The 16,649-nt window shown below is 40.1% G+C and overlaps 1 protein-coding gene across 3 annotated transcripts in view; it reads left to right on the top strand.

Annotated features, from left to right (window-relative positions):
* PLCB1 (phospholipase C beta 1) overlaps positions 1–16,649 on the top strand; it is a 690,893-nt gene that overhangs the window by 625,875 nt on the left and 48,369 nt on the right. Inside the window, exon 32 of one of the 3 annotated variants that reach the window (XM_082857478.1) lies at positions 5,252–5,378. The exons of the other annotated variants lie outside the window; for them this stretch is intronic. Coding sequence (XP_082713604.1) covers positions 5,252–5,347 — 96 coding nt within the window. The 3' untranslated portion in view covers positions 5,348–5,378. The remainder of the gene's footprint in view (positions 1–5,251; positions 5,379–16,649) is intronic. 3 annotated transcript variants of the gene reach the window in all.

Raw genomic sequence — 16,649 nt, 5'->3', positions numbered from 1 at the left:
ATTTCTACCCAAAAAACATTTCATCATGTAGCTACTGGCTTTATTTTTTCCTCCACCAGGGGAATATAGACTGATCTTCCTCCTTTCCCTGCCGACATCTTTGTAACAGGATGAGTGACTCATCCCTCTGCGTGAAGTTAGTCTTGTCAGACCCACCGCTGGGTCCTGAGACAGAACCCTAAATGCAACTATTTCAGTACTGCCTTCCCAGTGCTCAGGGAGAAAGAGACTACCTTGGGGATTTAAAGTAGATGCTTCTCTTTTCCATGATTCATTTGTGCCTCCTCTAATCCTCTGCTGCTTGATGGGGAAACGTGCATTCTCCCTGCCAACAATCACTGGACCCTCTCTTAAAAGCCAGACCAAAGAGTGCTAACTGGCTGCTTACCTTTTATGTTCTCCTCTTTGTCAAGGCTTGGCTGGCCTACCCAGTGGTTTGCTTTTTTGTTTGTTTGTATGTGTGTGTGTGTGTGTAAGAAATTTCCTTTTCCTTTGTTTCAGTGTGAAGAATTGCCTTTTAAAAAATATATAGTCATTCACTATTTTCTTGAAAGTAAAACTTACACATGCTTGATTTCCTTCAGGAAATACTCAAATATTAAAACAGTTTTTTAACTCCATTTTTCTCCTCTTGATTTATTTTTGAAATTTACTTTAATTCTATAGATTTCTAAACCCATAAGACATTATTATTCTATGTTATACAGGCAGTATTCATTCACAGGCTTCTTAGCTAGATATTCTTTCTTGTGTCTCAGATCATCCATTTGGGATCATTATCTTCTACATCCTTTGGAAGTTCCTTTTATACAGTCTACTGGTGGTAAACTCCTTGGGTTTTTTGGTTTGTTTGTTTTCATTTCTTTCTGAAAATGTCTTTATTTTAGCTTTATTCTGGAATGGTATTTTCACTGGGTATAAAATTTTAGGTTGGCAGCTATTTTCTTTTAGCACATTGAAGATGAGATTCTACTGTCCTCTGGTCTCTCTTGTTATTGAGAAGTTAATTGTGAGTCTTAGTGTAATTCTTTTGGTGATAACTTGTATTTTTACTCCTTTGCTTGCATTTAGAATTTTTTCTTATGTTTTATGCAAATTTCTATAATGTATCTAAATATGCATTTGAGGTGGCTGCATAGATAGCTTTCATCAGTTCTGTAAAAACTCAGCTATCATGTCAGCAAATTGGCTTCCATCTTTCTAAAAATTTCCTTCCATCACATTATTTACATATAAAATAAAATGGACCTTCTTATTCCATCTCCTCTTTTAACTCGTTCTAGTATACTCCATCTTTTTGCCTCTCTATGGTACCCTGTGGACAATTTTCTTTCTGACCTTTATTCTAATTCCCTAATTCTTTGTTTATACTGCTACTTCACTCATCCACTGAGTTAATTATATACAGCTTTTGTATTTTATGTAATTCTAGAAGTTCTATTTGGTTTATTTTCAAATCTACAATTTGTGTGTCTGGCTTATAGTAAGGAAATTTTCCTGTGAGATTCCTTATTCCTGGCCAGCCACAGGCTTTGAATTTTGTCCTCATCCTAGAAGGCTGTCAAAAGATGAATTCAAAATATCCAGCATTAGCAAAAGGCTGTCAGGACAAAAGCAGCTTCCCTGCCTGTTACCTGTCTAGGTTTGATGTTCCTTGGAGTTTGGGCCTGATCATTCTTTAAATTTTTGTGATTCTTAGTTTCTTTAAAGAATATAGTTTTTAATATCAAGTTCATCTTTTCTAGTTGTTTTCAGTGAGAAAGATGGCCCAAATAACCTAACCAGCCATTAACAGAAATATAAAATTCCCACATAGTGTCAGTTTGGACATCATTTGAACATCTGTATCAGTCAGGGTTCAACTAGAGAAGCAGAGCCAGTAGCAGATTATCTGTGTGTGTTACAGGGAATTGGCTCATGTAATTGTGGGGGCAGGCTATGCAATCTCCACAAGGCCATCTCTCCATCTAATGCTGGACCCTGGCAGGCAGGCACGCAGGCAGTCTGGAAGAGAAGACCATGCGTGGGCTTGGCAACTAGGATAACCTGCAGAAGCTGAAATTCTGTCACAGAGCTGAATACACACACACACACACACACACACACACACACACACACACACACATACACACATAAACACACCTGACCCAGGAGTTAGAAAAACTAAAGGAAGACCCAAGGAGAAGAAAAAGTGATTACAGGCCCAGTTGCTGCTTCACCCCAACAAGACAAGTCAACAGATCAGCAACAGTGCATGTGTGTTACAAAGTGGATGCTGCCTCTCTCATCAGCCCTCCAACTCTTGGGAGAGTCTTCCTTGTAACCCACTCTAGCAGGGAACATACAGGAAGGAAACCCTGGTATATGTCCAGCCTAGCTAAGTTGGCACATTACAAAATCATCACACTATTATTTTTAAATCAGAAATTTTTTTATTAATTTGTTTTCTTTTTAAAAATTAGATTATATGATTACAGGAATCCAACATGGAAACAAATCTCTATAGCGGAGAAGAGGCTGCTCCTTAGGCCTGCAGGGCATTCCCCAGGCTGCTTCATGGATTTCTGTTATCTGTTGGCCCCTGCAAGACAACTGAGTTTGAGATTTAAATAGAATTGGAACTGAGATTCCCATGTATGCCATTGATTCCTCCCCCTTTTCTCCATCCCATTAACTTTCTTTCCCCTTCTTTTGTCTTTATTTTCCTTTCCTAAAGATGAGAAAATATGGGAGTATGGTGATGGGCGTATTGGATGGAGGGGAGGGGATCCAAAGGCAATACCCACAACGTGTTAGAGTAACCAGTGTTTGTGTTGATGGGGTTGAGTCTTCCCAACAAGCACTGAGTTTAGCATCAGGGATAGGATGAGATGGACTTCAATCTCACTGACTTTCATCTGCCTTCCTACCATAAACTGGAAGTCCACAACTATGGATAGCCCACAAAACCTTTGGGATTTACTTCTGTTTCTACTCCGTGTGCCTGTCCTTGTGCACGATTTATATGAATTTTACCAACACACGTTAGATGTCTTGTTCCAAATGTATCTCTAGTTTGTTTTTAAACCCCTGCTTTGGTATAACCAGCATAACAAAAATAGTCAAACACATTATTAAATGTAAAAATTTAATTGATCTCAGGAAACCACTATCTGATTTTTCTATGACCTTCAACATTTTAAGGGGAGGAATGGCCAAACTCAAACCAAGAGAAATATTTACCTTTAGAATATCCAAAGAGGAAATGTATTAGTGCTTTGAAATATTTGATGAAGCAGTATATGGAGACTAGAGAAAAGTCTAATGCAAAAGGGCATATGCTGAAGAAAGTTTCAGTTCAAAATAGGAAAGCAATTTCTCAGAGCAAGAGTCACTTTCTCTATTTTCCATGTATTATGCCTAAAGCCAAATTAATGTAACAAATCTACCACTTAGAGTCCTGATTATACATCTTCTGTCAGCAAAAATCAATTTACACAAGCTTTTGCATTTATTATAATCATTTGCTGAGGATAATCTTTGAATTTGACAAGGAATTTGAATTTGTAGCTGAAAGCAATACAAATAATATTTTAATATTTCAAAGAGTTTTATCAATAGAGTTGGTTTTATCTTTTGCTAATATTTATGATAGAATAGTAAACAGTTCATCACATTTCTGATAGTTTAGATAGATTCTCCACTACATATTCTCTATGGCCATTTCACACACACACACACACACACACACACACACACACAACTTGATACACTTGGGGGGAATCTTAGAGTGTTTAACCATTTGGGCATCAAAATAGATTTTGACCTAGTTAATCATGCTAGTATATGGAAATTCATGTCTAAGATAGTAGCCAGCAGAATGTACATGTTATTTGTGACATACAGAAAACAGGAAATATGTTAACTTCTAGCTTTAGTTGAAAAGGATTTCACTAGGTTTTGGGAAATACAAAATGAGCTGTTTTAATTCTTAAATTTTTTACAGGGGTCTTTGTTTTCAATGGAATCAAAGCAACCCTAGGACTTGCAAAATATTATGAAGCAGTTAGGACATCTTTATAATTGTTAAGCTGCCAACTGCAGGTAAACCATCCTAGCCAAAGCCACCGCCATCTCTCACCTGGATTTCTAAATAGCCTCCTAAGGGGTCTTCCTGCTTCCACGTGTGGACACTCACAATCAATTCTCAACGTGGCAGCCAGAGTCATCCTTTGAGAACATAAATCAGACCACTCCTCTCTTCAAGACCCTTCCATGGCTCCCATATTTCTCAGAATAAAAGTCCTCAAGGTCCGACATGATCTGACCCCACTCAGCTGCAGCCCCTCTTTATCTCCTTGTTGACGTATTCTCTGCTCTGGCCATCCTGGGCTCCCTGCTGGGCCCCAGTAAGCCAGGACAGTGCCACCTTGGGCTATTGCACAGACTTTCCTCTGCCCAAAATGTTCATTGCCCAAGTGTATGCTTGGGCAACTCTCTCCTGTCTTTCAAGTCTTTGCTCAAATCTGTCTTCTCAAAAAGGCCTTCCATGACCACTATTAAGTTTACACCACCCTCCACCACTCTCCCATCCCTGGCATCTCCTTTCCCTTTTATTCTGCTCTACTTTCTGGTGTTTATAGCATTTGTCACCTCTCATTAGGTCATTGAATTCTTTCTTAAGTGTGTCACTCAGCGTTGGTCCCTTCCCATTAGAATGTAAGCTCCATGATAGCAGGGGCTTTGACTGTTTTGTTCACTGGTGCTCTTGAGTTCTAAGCATCCAGGAGCAATTCCTGGTTCGTAGTTGGTGTTCAATACATATTTTTTGAATGAAACATGTCGAGGGCTAACAAAACTAATTTTGTGTGTTAAAAAATAGTTCTCTTTCTTGGAGAGAGAAAAGTAAAGCCATTAAGCTCAGACTCATTGGGCTGCATTGTTCAATTGCTGTCCACGACTCAGTGCAGTCTTTTCTCAGGTTTCTTGACAGTAGTGGGATTTTGTGGAGAATTTCTCAAAAGTAGTAGTTGTGATCATATTTAACATCTAATTCCTACAAAGGTAGAGAAGAACCAAAGAGAATTCAATTGCCAATTCCATTGCATTTGTGATGGGAAATGTTGGAGTAGGTAAAGGAGCTTGAGGTTTTAAATCTCCATACTAAAAGGCATTCCAAGAGAACTCCCAGACAGATAATTTGAAACAGAAGATGACTCAGAAATCAGTTTCAATGTCACAAAAATGACAGCCTCCCTTTTTTTCCACACAGGGGGACGGTTCCTCCTCATTCTTGTCGGAAACTTGCCATGAGGATCCCTCTGTTTCCCCCAACTTTACTCCCCCCAACCCTCAAGCTCTCAAGTGATGACCAGTGAGACCGGTGTCCTTCCGGCCAGGTAGGACAGGATGGGAGGGGTCGCTTTTGAGAGAAGGGTGGCGTGTAGCCACCCGGTTTACAGGCATCGTGGACTTGCTCCTTTGTTCTTCACCCCCCCTCTCTTTACATTCCCATCTTTTTCCTGCTATAGTTCGGGTGGGTGATGCGTCCCTCATCTTTACGTGATACCTTTCCTCAGGTATTTATTGCTTCATCATTGTTCTCTCTCCTCCTGACATAAATTCCATTCTTCCATATTTTCTTCTTCTTCGTTTGTCTTTTTGTTTCTCTCTTTGCTAAACTGGCTTCCCCTTTGACCTTGATCTTTCTCTCTTACACTCACACTATTATTTCCACTTTTGAAACATTTTTAAAATTCCTCCTTCTCACAGTACTGGTTTCCAATCATATTACCTTAAAATCCAGTGGGATTAAATTAACCTTAAGGGAGTCTTCTTGACTCACTCCACTCAATTTACCACACCCCTCCTTTTAAAACTACAGTAAAAGTCATTGTATTCCTAAACGGTATTTTGAGTTAAGGGGATAGCTCAGGAGTTCCTGATTCTCTAGAATCAAGAGCTCTTGAAAATATCTAACCAATAGGGATGCTTGGGCCAGGGGCTGCTGGCTAGAGCAAATTGAAGCTTGAAAATTAAAGAGGACTTTAACTTGCTAGAGGAAATAATACATCATGAAATCTATTGGATTCCTTTGCTAATAAGAAAACTGGACTATGCCATTGCAATGGGTGTATATTTCAGGGAGAAAAGAGGCTTTATAGTGATTATAAAAAAAAAAACTTCTATTCTGATATATTGAAAACAGGGTTGTAGTGAGATTTATAATGTTTTTGTCTTCAAGCACTTGTTGACTTGTGAAGCAGTGCAGTTCAGAAACATGTTGAAGAATTAGCGAAAACAACAATTTTACTGAGAAAGAGGTGTAAGTTCTTTCTCATCCTTTATATCAATTGCCACATACAGTGATGCTCTAGCTCAATTATTTTCATTTTGAATGAAAAAATGAATTACCTGGAGATCCTATGAAAATACAGATTCTGCTTCAGGAGGTCTGGATGGCACCTGAGATTTGTATTTCTGACTCGCTCCCAGGGAATGTCCTGGATGCCACATCTCCAGGGACCACATTTGACTAGCAGGGATCTAGTATATTCCTTCCTCCTGGCTGGAGCACCTGGAAGGAAAAGCTTTAAACTGCCTTCATGGTGTTTTATTATATTTTAATTTTTTTTTGCCTAATCAAGAGCCTGACCCTTTGATATCTTTTTATTTTGTACTATTGATTATTATACTAGAAAGAGAAGCAGAGAATGTCATTTGAGAGCTAAGCCACGCCCTTAGCTTTTAGCTATGAATTCTGTCCATGTCCTCCCAGCAGTGATGATCTTGTCCCTGTGGTGACCTTGTGATAAAACTCACATTGGAAGGTGGGGTGGAGGAGGGGCGAGTACTATCAATTTCCCCAGGAAGATGTCAGGGGGACCTTGAAGCTGTCTTCCTCATTGGGCTATCAATGTTTAGGCTACCTTTTAAGTCATCCATTATAAGCATCATCGGATTGTGTTTTGCTGCACTTGCTGTTCCTGCCCTGGTATTTTTGAGAGTTATTGTGAAACATTTAACAACCCAGGTAGAGTATTGAATTCTCTCAGAAGAGGTAAATGACAGTGGAGCTCAGACACATGACTTGGGTTTTGTCTTTCAAAAAAAATGCAATAGAGACGTAAAGGTTACATTTGGGTCACTGTACTCCATAAGGCTTGTGATGGCTGGTTCACAATTTGTTTTCCGTTCAGAATGTCAACTGACCTTCCTACTTAGCAAAAAATTATTTTCAAAAGAGATAGATATTCCCACAATACCTGGACATTATAAAAAATTCTTTAGTCACATAGTTAGTTTGACCCCTTTAGCTTCCCACATATAAAAAGACAACATAAAAATAAACCAATTTAACATTTTCCATGGAAAAATAGGTCTCATTGCTAAAATAGAAAAAAAATAATTACACTATTTTGTATTTGAAAAAGAACAAAATATTCTTCTTTTATAGCAGTGTACAGAAAGTATAGTTCATACCATATTTAATATTTCCCCAAATGTTCCTTCCACACCTTAAACATCTCCATTGATAGACTAAACCTGAAAACAAAATGAATGAATAAAAAGTAATTGTACATAAAGCCATCACACATTTGCCAGAAAAGAATGAGTTTTTACTATAAAATTGATCCCAAGAATACTCATCATATAAATACTTGAAATTTCACATTTTTTAATTTGTGAATGCAAACCTTCAGGGATAAAAATATATTCCTTGTTATCAACTAAAGATTAATAGATGAAGCTGAACAGCTTAGTCATACTTTTAACCCTGGTAACTTCTATTTTTTAATAAATACAAATTACTGTAGAGCAAGATTAAAAAAAAACATACAGGGATGTTTGCTCATTGTGCATATGTATTAACCTTTAGGTAAAGAGCTATAAAATGACCAATTAAAAAAATAATGGTGGGCTTCCCTGGTGGCGCAGTGGTTGAGAGTCTGCCTGCTGATGCAGGGGACACGGGTTCGTGCCCCGGTCCGGGAGGATCCCACATGCCGTGGAGCGGCTGGGCCCGTGAGCCATGGCTGCTGAGCCTGCGCGTCCAGAGCCTGTGCTCTGCAGCGGGAGAAGCCACGACAGTGAGAGGCAAAAAAAAAAAAGGTAATAAAAATAAATAAATAAATAAAATGACCAATTTCTAAAAATGCTATTGGTATAGCTTTGGAAAATCATAAATTTATGTCAAGTATTAAGTGCTTGCTTTATTCTAAGCTATATCTATTTCAATAGGGAGTACAAATGCATGAAAACCACAGTTCCTACAATCAGTAAAACAAATAAAGAGCAATTCAAGGCCATAGAAGGACATTAACATTTTTTTCCTGACACTTAAATAATAAGAATAAGAAGAACTAACATTTACTGAGCACTTACTATGTTGACAAGCACCTTCTAAGCACATTACATGTGTCATCTTATTCTTGCCATTGTGCAGTTGAGGGAACTAAAGTTTTTAAAGGTTAATTACTTTACTAAAGTCATACAAGAAGTGCCAAACCTTGGAGACCCCATGTTTTGTATCCTTCAGTTTTCTCAGTAAATATCAGAAGCTATGATTTTGTGATCTAGTTGTCAGGGGTGTGAGATCACTTTCTCACATTTCGTGGGCAGGCAAGCAATAAGGGTCCACCATCTGTGCCTCAGTACACTCATATGTAGAGTGGAGAGACTCCCAGCCTCTCTGTTGAAGGAGGCAGGTCTCTGAGTGGTGAGAAGGGGTAGACACCTGTCACATATAACAAAGCCTGTTTTGTTTGCTGGTGGGACACCCTGGCCTCCACAAGATCATGACCAAATCTTGCCAGGGATTTAGCCCCCAGACTGGTCACAGGAGCAAAGGAATTAACCATCATGGGCAGGATGTTCAAGTTTCTCAAAATCACTTGTTTTTAACAAACATCTGCGAGAAGAATATCTCTCAGGACTAGATGTTAGAAAACTTCCAGCCCAGTGAAAACAGACCTTACCTCCAGGAAGCCTGAACTTGAGAGGTGGGCAGCTGTTTTCTGTGTTCACCGCATCCAGCGGGAAAGCACTGCCAAGCAGAGGGGGGACTCTGAGGCGTGGTGGTGCCTGCATGGGTGGGTTCAAAGGATTTGACACAACCTTCTTCCCTACCTGCTGAACATGCACTGCTCCCCTGTGTGAAGCATCGGGATTGAGGTCAGACACCCTCACCTCCTCCCAACCTTGACTTGCCTTCTCCCCTCACATCTCTACTCACAGGCACCTAGCTTACGTGTACTGATGCTGAGCTCAACCAGAGACCCAGTGGGCTTGCTTCTCTTGAGATCCCCTTCCCTCCACATTTTCTCTCCACATTCTCCCCTCTTAAATCCTTCTCATCCCCCAGCTCTAGAACAGCATCCTTGTTAACTAACACCTACTTCTCCCACTTGAAAAGTCCTGTCCTGGATTATGAGAAAGAAGTTTGGGTCCACACTAGTTTCTGTGCCACGGTCTATTTGTATTTGTTAAGGGATTATTTTTATGGCTTTTGTTTTTTTCATTCAAAGAATATTTACTCAGCCCTACTATTTACCCTGAGGTTACTAGGAAATCCAAAGGAACATTAGGAAAAGCAATATCTCCTTTTAGATTGTATCTACGTCTCAGTTAAAGCACAGAAAGGGGCTTCTCTGGAGCATGTGACAGATGACCCTGTTCTCCTTTTGCTCTGGAGTTAGAGTGAGGAGAACTGCTTTGGACTAAATCGTGAAAGATTTAAGCAAGAAACAAAAGTTTCCGAGAGAGGTAGAATATCTAAATACCTAAAGGGATTCCCAAGGGTTATTCTATGTCTCTTTGAAGATCTTTAAATGTGGCAACAAAGAGGCTGTCTGCAAGCAGGGAGTTGTGTACCAACTGGGTGACCTTTTTATGATCTCCTTTAGTCCATGAAGAATACGGTTAATTAAACTCAGAAGTTTGCCACTAAAATAATAGGTATGAGATCCAGAGATTTCAAGGTGTTGGAGGACTCATTAAATAAGGTTGCATAAATATCATGCTGAAAGATTTAATGAGTCCATAGGGTCAGTTATAGAACAATGGAGCATAGATGACCTAGAAAAAATAAATTAGAATCGATATTGTGCTTCTGAGTTAACAACTATAGATTGTTATATGAACACCTGAGAGGGAAATTCTATAATTATATCTTAATTCTGCATGTTGGTTTTCTCATCCCAGGAAAAATGAAAATTGCTTAGTTTTCTTTTACTTGTCAGTTATAAAAATAAATTTTTATATATGTGTTCATTCCTGTGGTCTCTAGGAACCATGAATGCTTAAGTAGCTACAACTAGATAAATAGTGTTAATTTTTTCCTTTAAATCAACTAATATTTATTGAATGCTACTGCATAGCAGGCACTAGGCTGCATGCTGGAAAACAAAAGGATGTAAAAAGATGCAACCTTACCAACCCCCCACCTCAAATTACAGTCTAGGGCAACACTGTCAATAGAACTTTCTGCAGTGATGGAAATGTTCCTTGTCCGAGAGTCCAATGCAGTAGCCACAGGTAGTTATTTAGTATTTGAAATGTGATTAGTGCAACTGAGGAATTGAATATTTAATTTCATTTAAATTTAAGTGTAACAGCGGTACGGCTAACATATGGGCAGCCCAGGAAGATAAGATGCTGAATCTAAATTTCTAATGTAATGTACCTTTCTACAAAGGATTTGTGTTGGGACCAAACACTATGATCATTATTATAATAGAGCTCTTTACAGGGGAGGAAGGGCTGACTCTTCTTGGGGAAACCAAGGAAAGCTTCCCAGAGCTGGTAACCTTTGACCTACAGGAGGAAGTGGAAGTTTATCCAGCAGAGGAGCAGGTAGGAAGGAATTCCTCATGACATTGTGACAAAGCCTGAGGTGCAAGGATCACATTACTGCTGTGGAATTGCATGTAATTTCATAATTCACATGTTGTATTAGTTAGTCTGTGCTGCCATCACAATATATCTCCAACTGGGTGGCCTAAACAAGAGAAAATTATTTTCTCACAGTTGTGCAGTCTGAAGTCCAAGATCAAGGGGCCAGCAGGGTGGTTTCTGTGAGGCTTCTCGCTTCCTGGCAGGTGGTGCCTTCTTGCTGTGTCCTTACGTGGCCTTTGACCTGCAGTCATGCACAGAGAGGGAGAGAGAGAGACAGAAACTCTGGTGTATCTTCCTCTATCTATAAGGACACCAGTTTATCAGATTAGGGCCCTACCCTTATGACCTCATTTAACCTCCTTAAAGGTTCCATCTCCCAAAACAGTCACATACAATGAGGCTTCAACATATGAATTTTGAGGGGACACAATTCAGTTCATAAAACATGTTTCAATAAGCAAATATCTTCTTTTCTGTTTTTCTTTTTTTACCCCGAGAAAAGGAGATATATACCTCACACTCAGCTCACACACATATATAGAAAACTATCACCTACTGATCTAGCATCCAATGATTTTAATCCTTGTTTTTTATTTGTCTATTAATAGATAACATAGAGTTCTGGAAAATTAACAAGCAAAAAAACATCTAAAGCAAAGTGTCCACCTCTCAGAACTCGAATGTAATTAAATATTCCTTAAGCAAACAGTAATAATTTTCCTTTATTCTCTGAGGACATTGATGAGCTGGAGCTGGTCATACTAGCTCAGAGGAACTCATTTTTAAATTTTCCAGGAATTCTGTGAGCCAGTTGTTAAACACAGACACTATTGAAAAGTAAATTATATAGATTTACAATTAAACATATCATACGAAAAACAAAGGGATCTATAAGGGAAAAGAATCCATATAAAATGGAATCACTTTGCTGTACACTTGAAACTAACAGAACATTGTAAATCAACTATACTTCAATTTAAAAAAAAGAAAAAGAAAATAAAATAAAAACAAAGGTAACAAATATCCCAAACTCACCACTGCTAATTAATTAAGACATTTCACTATTGCCTGTGCCCTGGAGGTAAGTTACATCTGTGGTGCCTGTAGGGTCACTGCAATGGATTCCTACCACACACCTCTTCCTAACTCTTTGTTCAGGGTCCTCACATTGGTATCTTGAAATTGGCTACAGTGAGTATATTTACACCATGGAAATCAACAAATGCCACAAACCAGGCTCTTTTTTTTCCCTAGGAGAACAGCCTATTCAACACTCACCAGTACACCACTGGCACAAACCTTACTGTTTTATGGCATAGGTTTTTCCCAGAATTGTGCAGAGTTCCTTTTGCAAACATTATTACCCGTCCTTTGTATACAAAACTTTCTACTGAAACATAATTTATTACCTTTTTTAAACTTTTTTTTTTTTTTTTTTTTTTTTTTGCTGTACGCGGGCCTCTCCCTGTTGTGGCCTCTCCCGTTGCAGAGCACAGGCTCCGGACGCGCAGGCTCAGCGGCCATGGCTCACGGGCCCAGCCGCTCCGCGGCATGTGGGATCTTCCCGGACCGGGGCACGAACCCATGTCCCCTGCATCAGCAGGCGGACTCTCAACCACTGTGCCACCAGGGAAGCCCCTAAACCGTTTTTTTCTAGGTTTCTTCCGCCAGAAAGATTCAGTGCTGCCTTGCTAACCTATGAACTCTCAAGCCCAGCATATATAAAATATTTCGGGGGTGGGCAACAGAAAAGTCTCCTCAAACCTAAGCCTTGACATAATTTTTCTAACCCATTCAGCAATGTCTTCCATCCGAAAATTGCCTCAGCTATAACATAATATCCCTCCCACTGCTAATACTACCCCACAGCGAATACTAAGCTAACACTTTACTTGTTCATTATAAAGAGGCCATTTTTTTCTTGCGGTACGCGGGCCTCTTACTGTTGTGACTGTTGTGGCCTCTCCCGTTGCGGAGCACAGGCTCCGGACGCGCAGGCTCAGCGGCCATGGCTCACGGGCCCAGCCGCTCCGCGGCATGTGGGATCTTCCCGGACCGGGGCACGAACCCCTGTTCCCGGCATCGGCAGACGGACTCTCAACCACTGTGCCACCAGGGAAGCCCATAAAGAGGCCATTTTTTTTCTCTGCTAAGTTTTAAGTAACAATAAATGAAATAGAATAGAAAATTGCTGGGGTAAATAACAGTTTTCAGATGAAGTTTTATTTTCTGTAGGAAACATTTCTCTCCAAGGTTGCTTTTATTCCAAGTAAAAAGTGGCACAGCCTTTGAAAATGAAATGCCAATTCTCATTCAATCTTTTATTAAAACTACAATTAAGCCACACCTGTGTTCTCTAAACTCTGCAGCCCAGGAAGTGAAAGTGACTTGTCTGAGGTCATAGAGGGACAGCACTCAGTGCCTGCCCACATCTTTCACTCCAGACTGACACCCGGTACCTCTTGCTTTCTGACTACAACCATGTTCATTTATGATTTCTTTTATCATCATCATATTGTATGAGGCTGTTATGAGGGTGATGAGAGAAGAAGATGTTCAAGCAAAAAAGATTAAGTGACTTGAAGTTTTCACCCATTCTCCAGGTGTAACTTACATGCACAAAAAATTGAGAATCATGAATCTAGGTTGAATTGAAGCATAGGATGGATAAAATCCTTGGCATAGAGAGGGAATAAAGAAAGGATCCCAGGACTTAGTTCCAGATAACTCTTCATTTTAAGAAGTCTGGTAGAGGAAAAAAGAGCCTGAAAGGGACAGAAAAGGTACAACCTGTGAGTTGGGAGGGAAACCAAGAAGAATAAAAGGCATTCCTATGAAGGCAATGATACATAGTGCCTACACGACTCAGTAGACGCTACTTTAGTGACCACGTGTCCTTTGACTTTAGTGACCAGGAGGTTATTGGTGCCCTGGGTGTGAGTGAGGGGTCACGGGAAATGTGGGAGTGGAGCAAAACAAGAGTGGAATGAACAGGAGGCAAGGAATAGGAGATAGCTTACCTACCACTCTTCTCGAAGCCTAGACTTGAAGAGAAGCAGGAATCTGAAATAGTAATGAGGGATGTCAGGAATTGGGGGAAAACCCATTTGAAGAGAGATGAATGAGTACTTCTAACCTATGGTCCAGTCTAGTTTATCATGAGATTACTAAATAACATGATTGCCAGGGAAGAATGGGGAAAAAGAGATTTCACCCATTTACTGGTTGGCGGGGTTGTGTTTTCCTCTGGTGAATCAGTATTCAGCAGAAGGACAATATCTTAATGAGTGTGCAACATCAATTATCCAGAACTATCAAGAACAATAAAGAGCTTCCCTACACACTGTTTAAAGGTTAGGTTGTTTTCTCTTGCTATTTAGTACATTGATTGTGATCTTCAGAGCTGGTCGAGAAGGGCACAGAGCCTGCATGGCTGCCACACGAAAGCATCTATAGATCAAGAGACTTTCGCATTTACCATCCTGTAATTAGAATTCACTCCGCCTTGTGTAGCAGTGAAATTATTTTGCACATGATAAGCTGATATTATTTTCTTTTCCTTTTAAGCTTCCTCCTTCCCTCTCTGCCATCCACCCCACCCCACCCCGCCCTAGTGGAGTCATGGCTCCAGGAGAGGCAAGGCTGGGACTCCCTTAAGGAGAAGACCCTCATTAGCAGGGCAGAAATCTTGCAAAAGTGAGATTTCAGGAGAGGAAAGGATTTCTCCAAATTTCTTTAGTTTCTTTTAACTCCAGACCTGAAGGACTAAGCCTTACTAAACACCCACCCTAGCACTCAGGATGTGACAAGAGGAAGAGGAGAGCCTGCCTTTTCCAACCCTAGGAATTGTGGGGAAAAGAAGGGAGAGAGGATAGAGCAGGAGGTAAGATTTGTATGTACCTCTCTGACTTCTACTCTCTGGGCCAAAATCTGGAAGATTCTGAACAGGGCTCACGGCTCCCATATCATGTGTGCCTTAGAAGGGACAGGAGCATTCCTGAGTGCCCCAGTGATGGGAGACAGTGGTGGTGAGGGGGCTGGTGGAAGCCTAAGAACAAGACAGAGGTCCTGCCAGGTCCATTGGCCCAGACCATGGACTCAAGCAGTGGCTACCAATCAATCACCCCAAATGGCCAGTAGGCATTTGTCCATGGAGAATTTTAGAACAGCCCCTTCACAGCAGAGACCTGTGAGGATGTAAGGGAAGCCTGCCACCCTCTCTTCTCCCACTTTCAAGACACAGAGTTCTATAGAGACTTAGCCACCATCTTGGGAAGCTAAAAATGGGAAGGACATCTTTGAAAGATTGCACTTTACCCAAAGAGACTGATTTATGCAAGAAACTTTTAAGACCAACCCTATAGGGAGCTGGAATTTTTAAGCAACTCTAAGGAAATTGTCTATTTCCTTTAATAGTTAGAAAGGCAAGGACAGTTCCCCTCGCTGTCATTGGAAAAGCAGCTCCTACACCTCCAGGGAGAGTGGTTTGGGGAAGTGTTTCCACTGTGACTTAAATGACAACCATTTCACGGGCAGGCAGCTCAGGGACTGCGGTGGGCAGTGCCAGCCACTCAGAGTCAATTGAAAGGGAATGGGTCGCCTGGGAGTTTTCTAACCTGATTGCAGGTTTCCTGGACACCGTGTCCTCTCCTGACCCAACACCTGCTGTGACACAGATGTTTGTAATGAGGTGAATAACAAACAGTTTTGTGGAGATTGGGTCACAGGGGAAGAAAAGGCACCCTTGCCCTGGTGGCGCCCACCTTTTCCTGTTCTCTCCTATCATTTTCTCTACCAAATTGAACTTTGATCAAATACTTCAGCAAGACTTTTAGTCAAAACCTTTAAATACACATTTTTAGAAGAAGATTTTTTGCTGTTTCAGGGCTGAAAATTATGCTCAGTTCTGCTGAGCTATAACCAGAAATTTGTTTTTTAATGTCCATTTCACATGTAAGAGCTCAGAATATCCTTCTGTTAAGAGCAGCTCTAAAATAAAATATTCCTAATAGACAGATTAATTAGACTGGCTCTTGACAGCCACTGCTCTGGTGTTATTTCAATGGGTTTATCCCACAGGTGTATCCATAGGTGAATGTGTGTCCCTGTGAGAGCACAGAGCCAGCGAAGCTTTCCGTGTGACCTGCCAGTCTCCTCTCCATGCTGACATGACCCCTAGAACTGAGGCTCAGCTGGGGCTTTCAGAAATAATCACTTCCTTTTCTTTAAACCTTGTGCCTAAATATATTGTTCAGTGTGTTGGCAGAGTTTATCATGATCATTTACATAACTACAATTCCTGCATATTTAAATCCTACTGGCAAACTAAAATGTGAAAAAGCTATTATGTGAGATTTTACAAGAGCCCAAGATGAAGCATAAAGACACCTAGGATGGTCCTCAACTGCACTGCACTGCTGTCATTGTGTTACCAGGATTCTGGCCTTCAGGAACATTCTATCTAAGGATTAAAGCTAATTTAGTTGGAAAACCTAGAGATTGCATATTGAGAACTGTTTTATCACGTAGATTTCTAATCTGGAAATTATAGTACTCACTTATCAAGGAGTAAAATAGAAAATAGGTTTTGTTTTTAATTTTTTTTATCTCTTGAAACTGGAGGCAGTGAGTTTGAAAGTAGCTCTCCAATCCTTCATCTGTCCATTTGTCCATCCATCTATGATACATCCTTGAATATATATATGTAAACATATTTTATATATATTTTAAAATATATATTTTATCTATATTGCACATATTGATATATATGTAAA

Source organism: Leucopleurus acutus (assembly GCF_964270905.1).
Source record: "Leucopleurus acutus genome assembly, chromosome: 16".
Taxonomy (NCBI): Eukaryota; Metazoa; Chordata; class Mammalia; order Artiodactyla; family Delphinidae; genus Leucopleurus; species Leucopleurus acutus.
The sequence above is the reverse complement of the archived record's forward strand: the minus strand, read 5'-3'. Positions and strand labels throughout refer to the sequence as shown.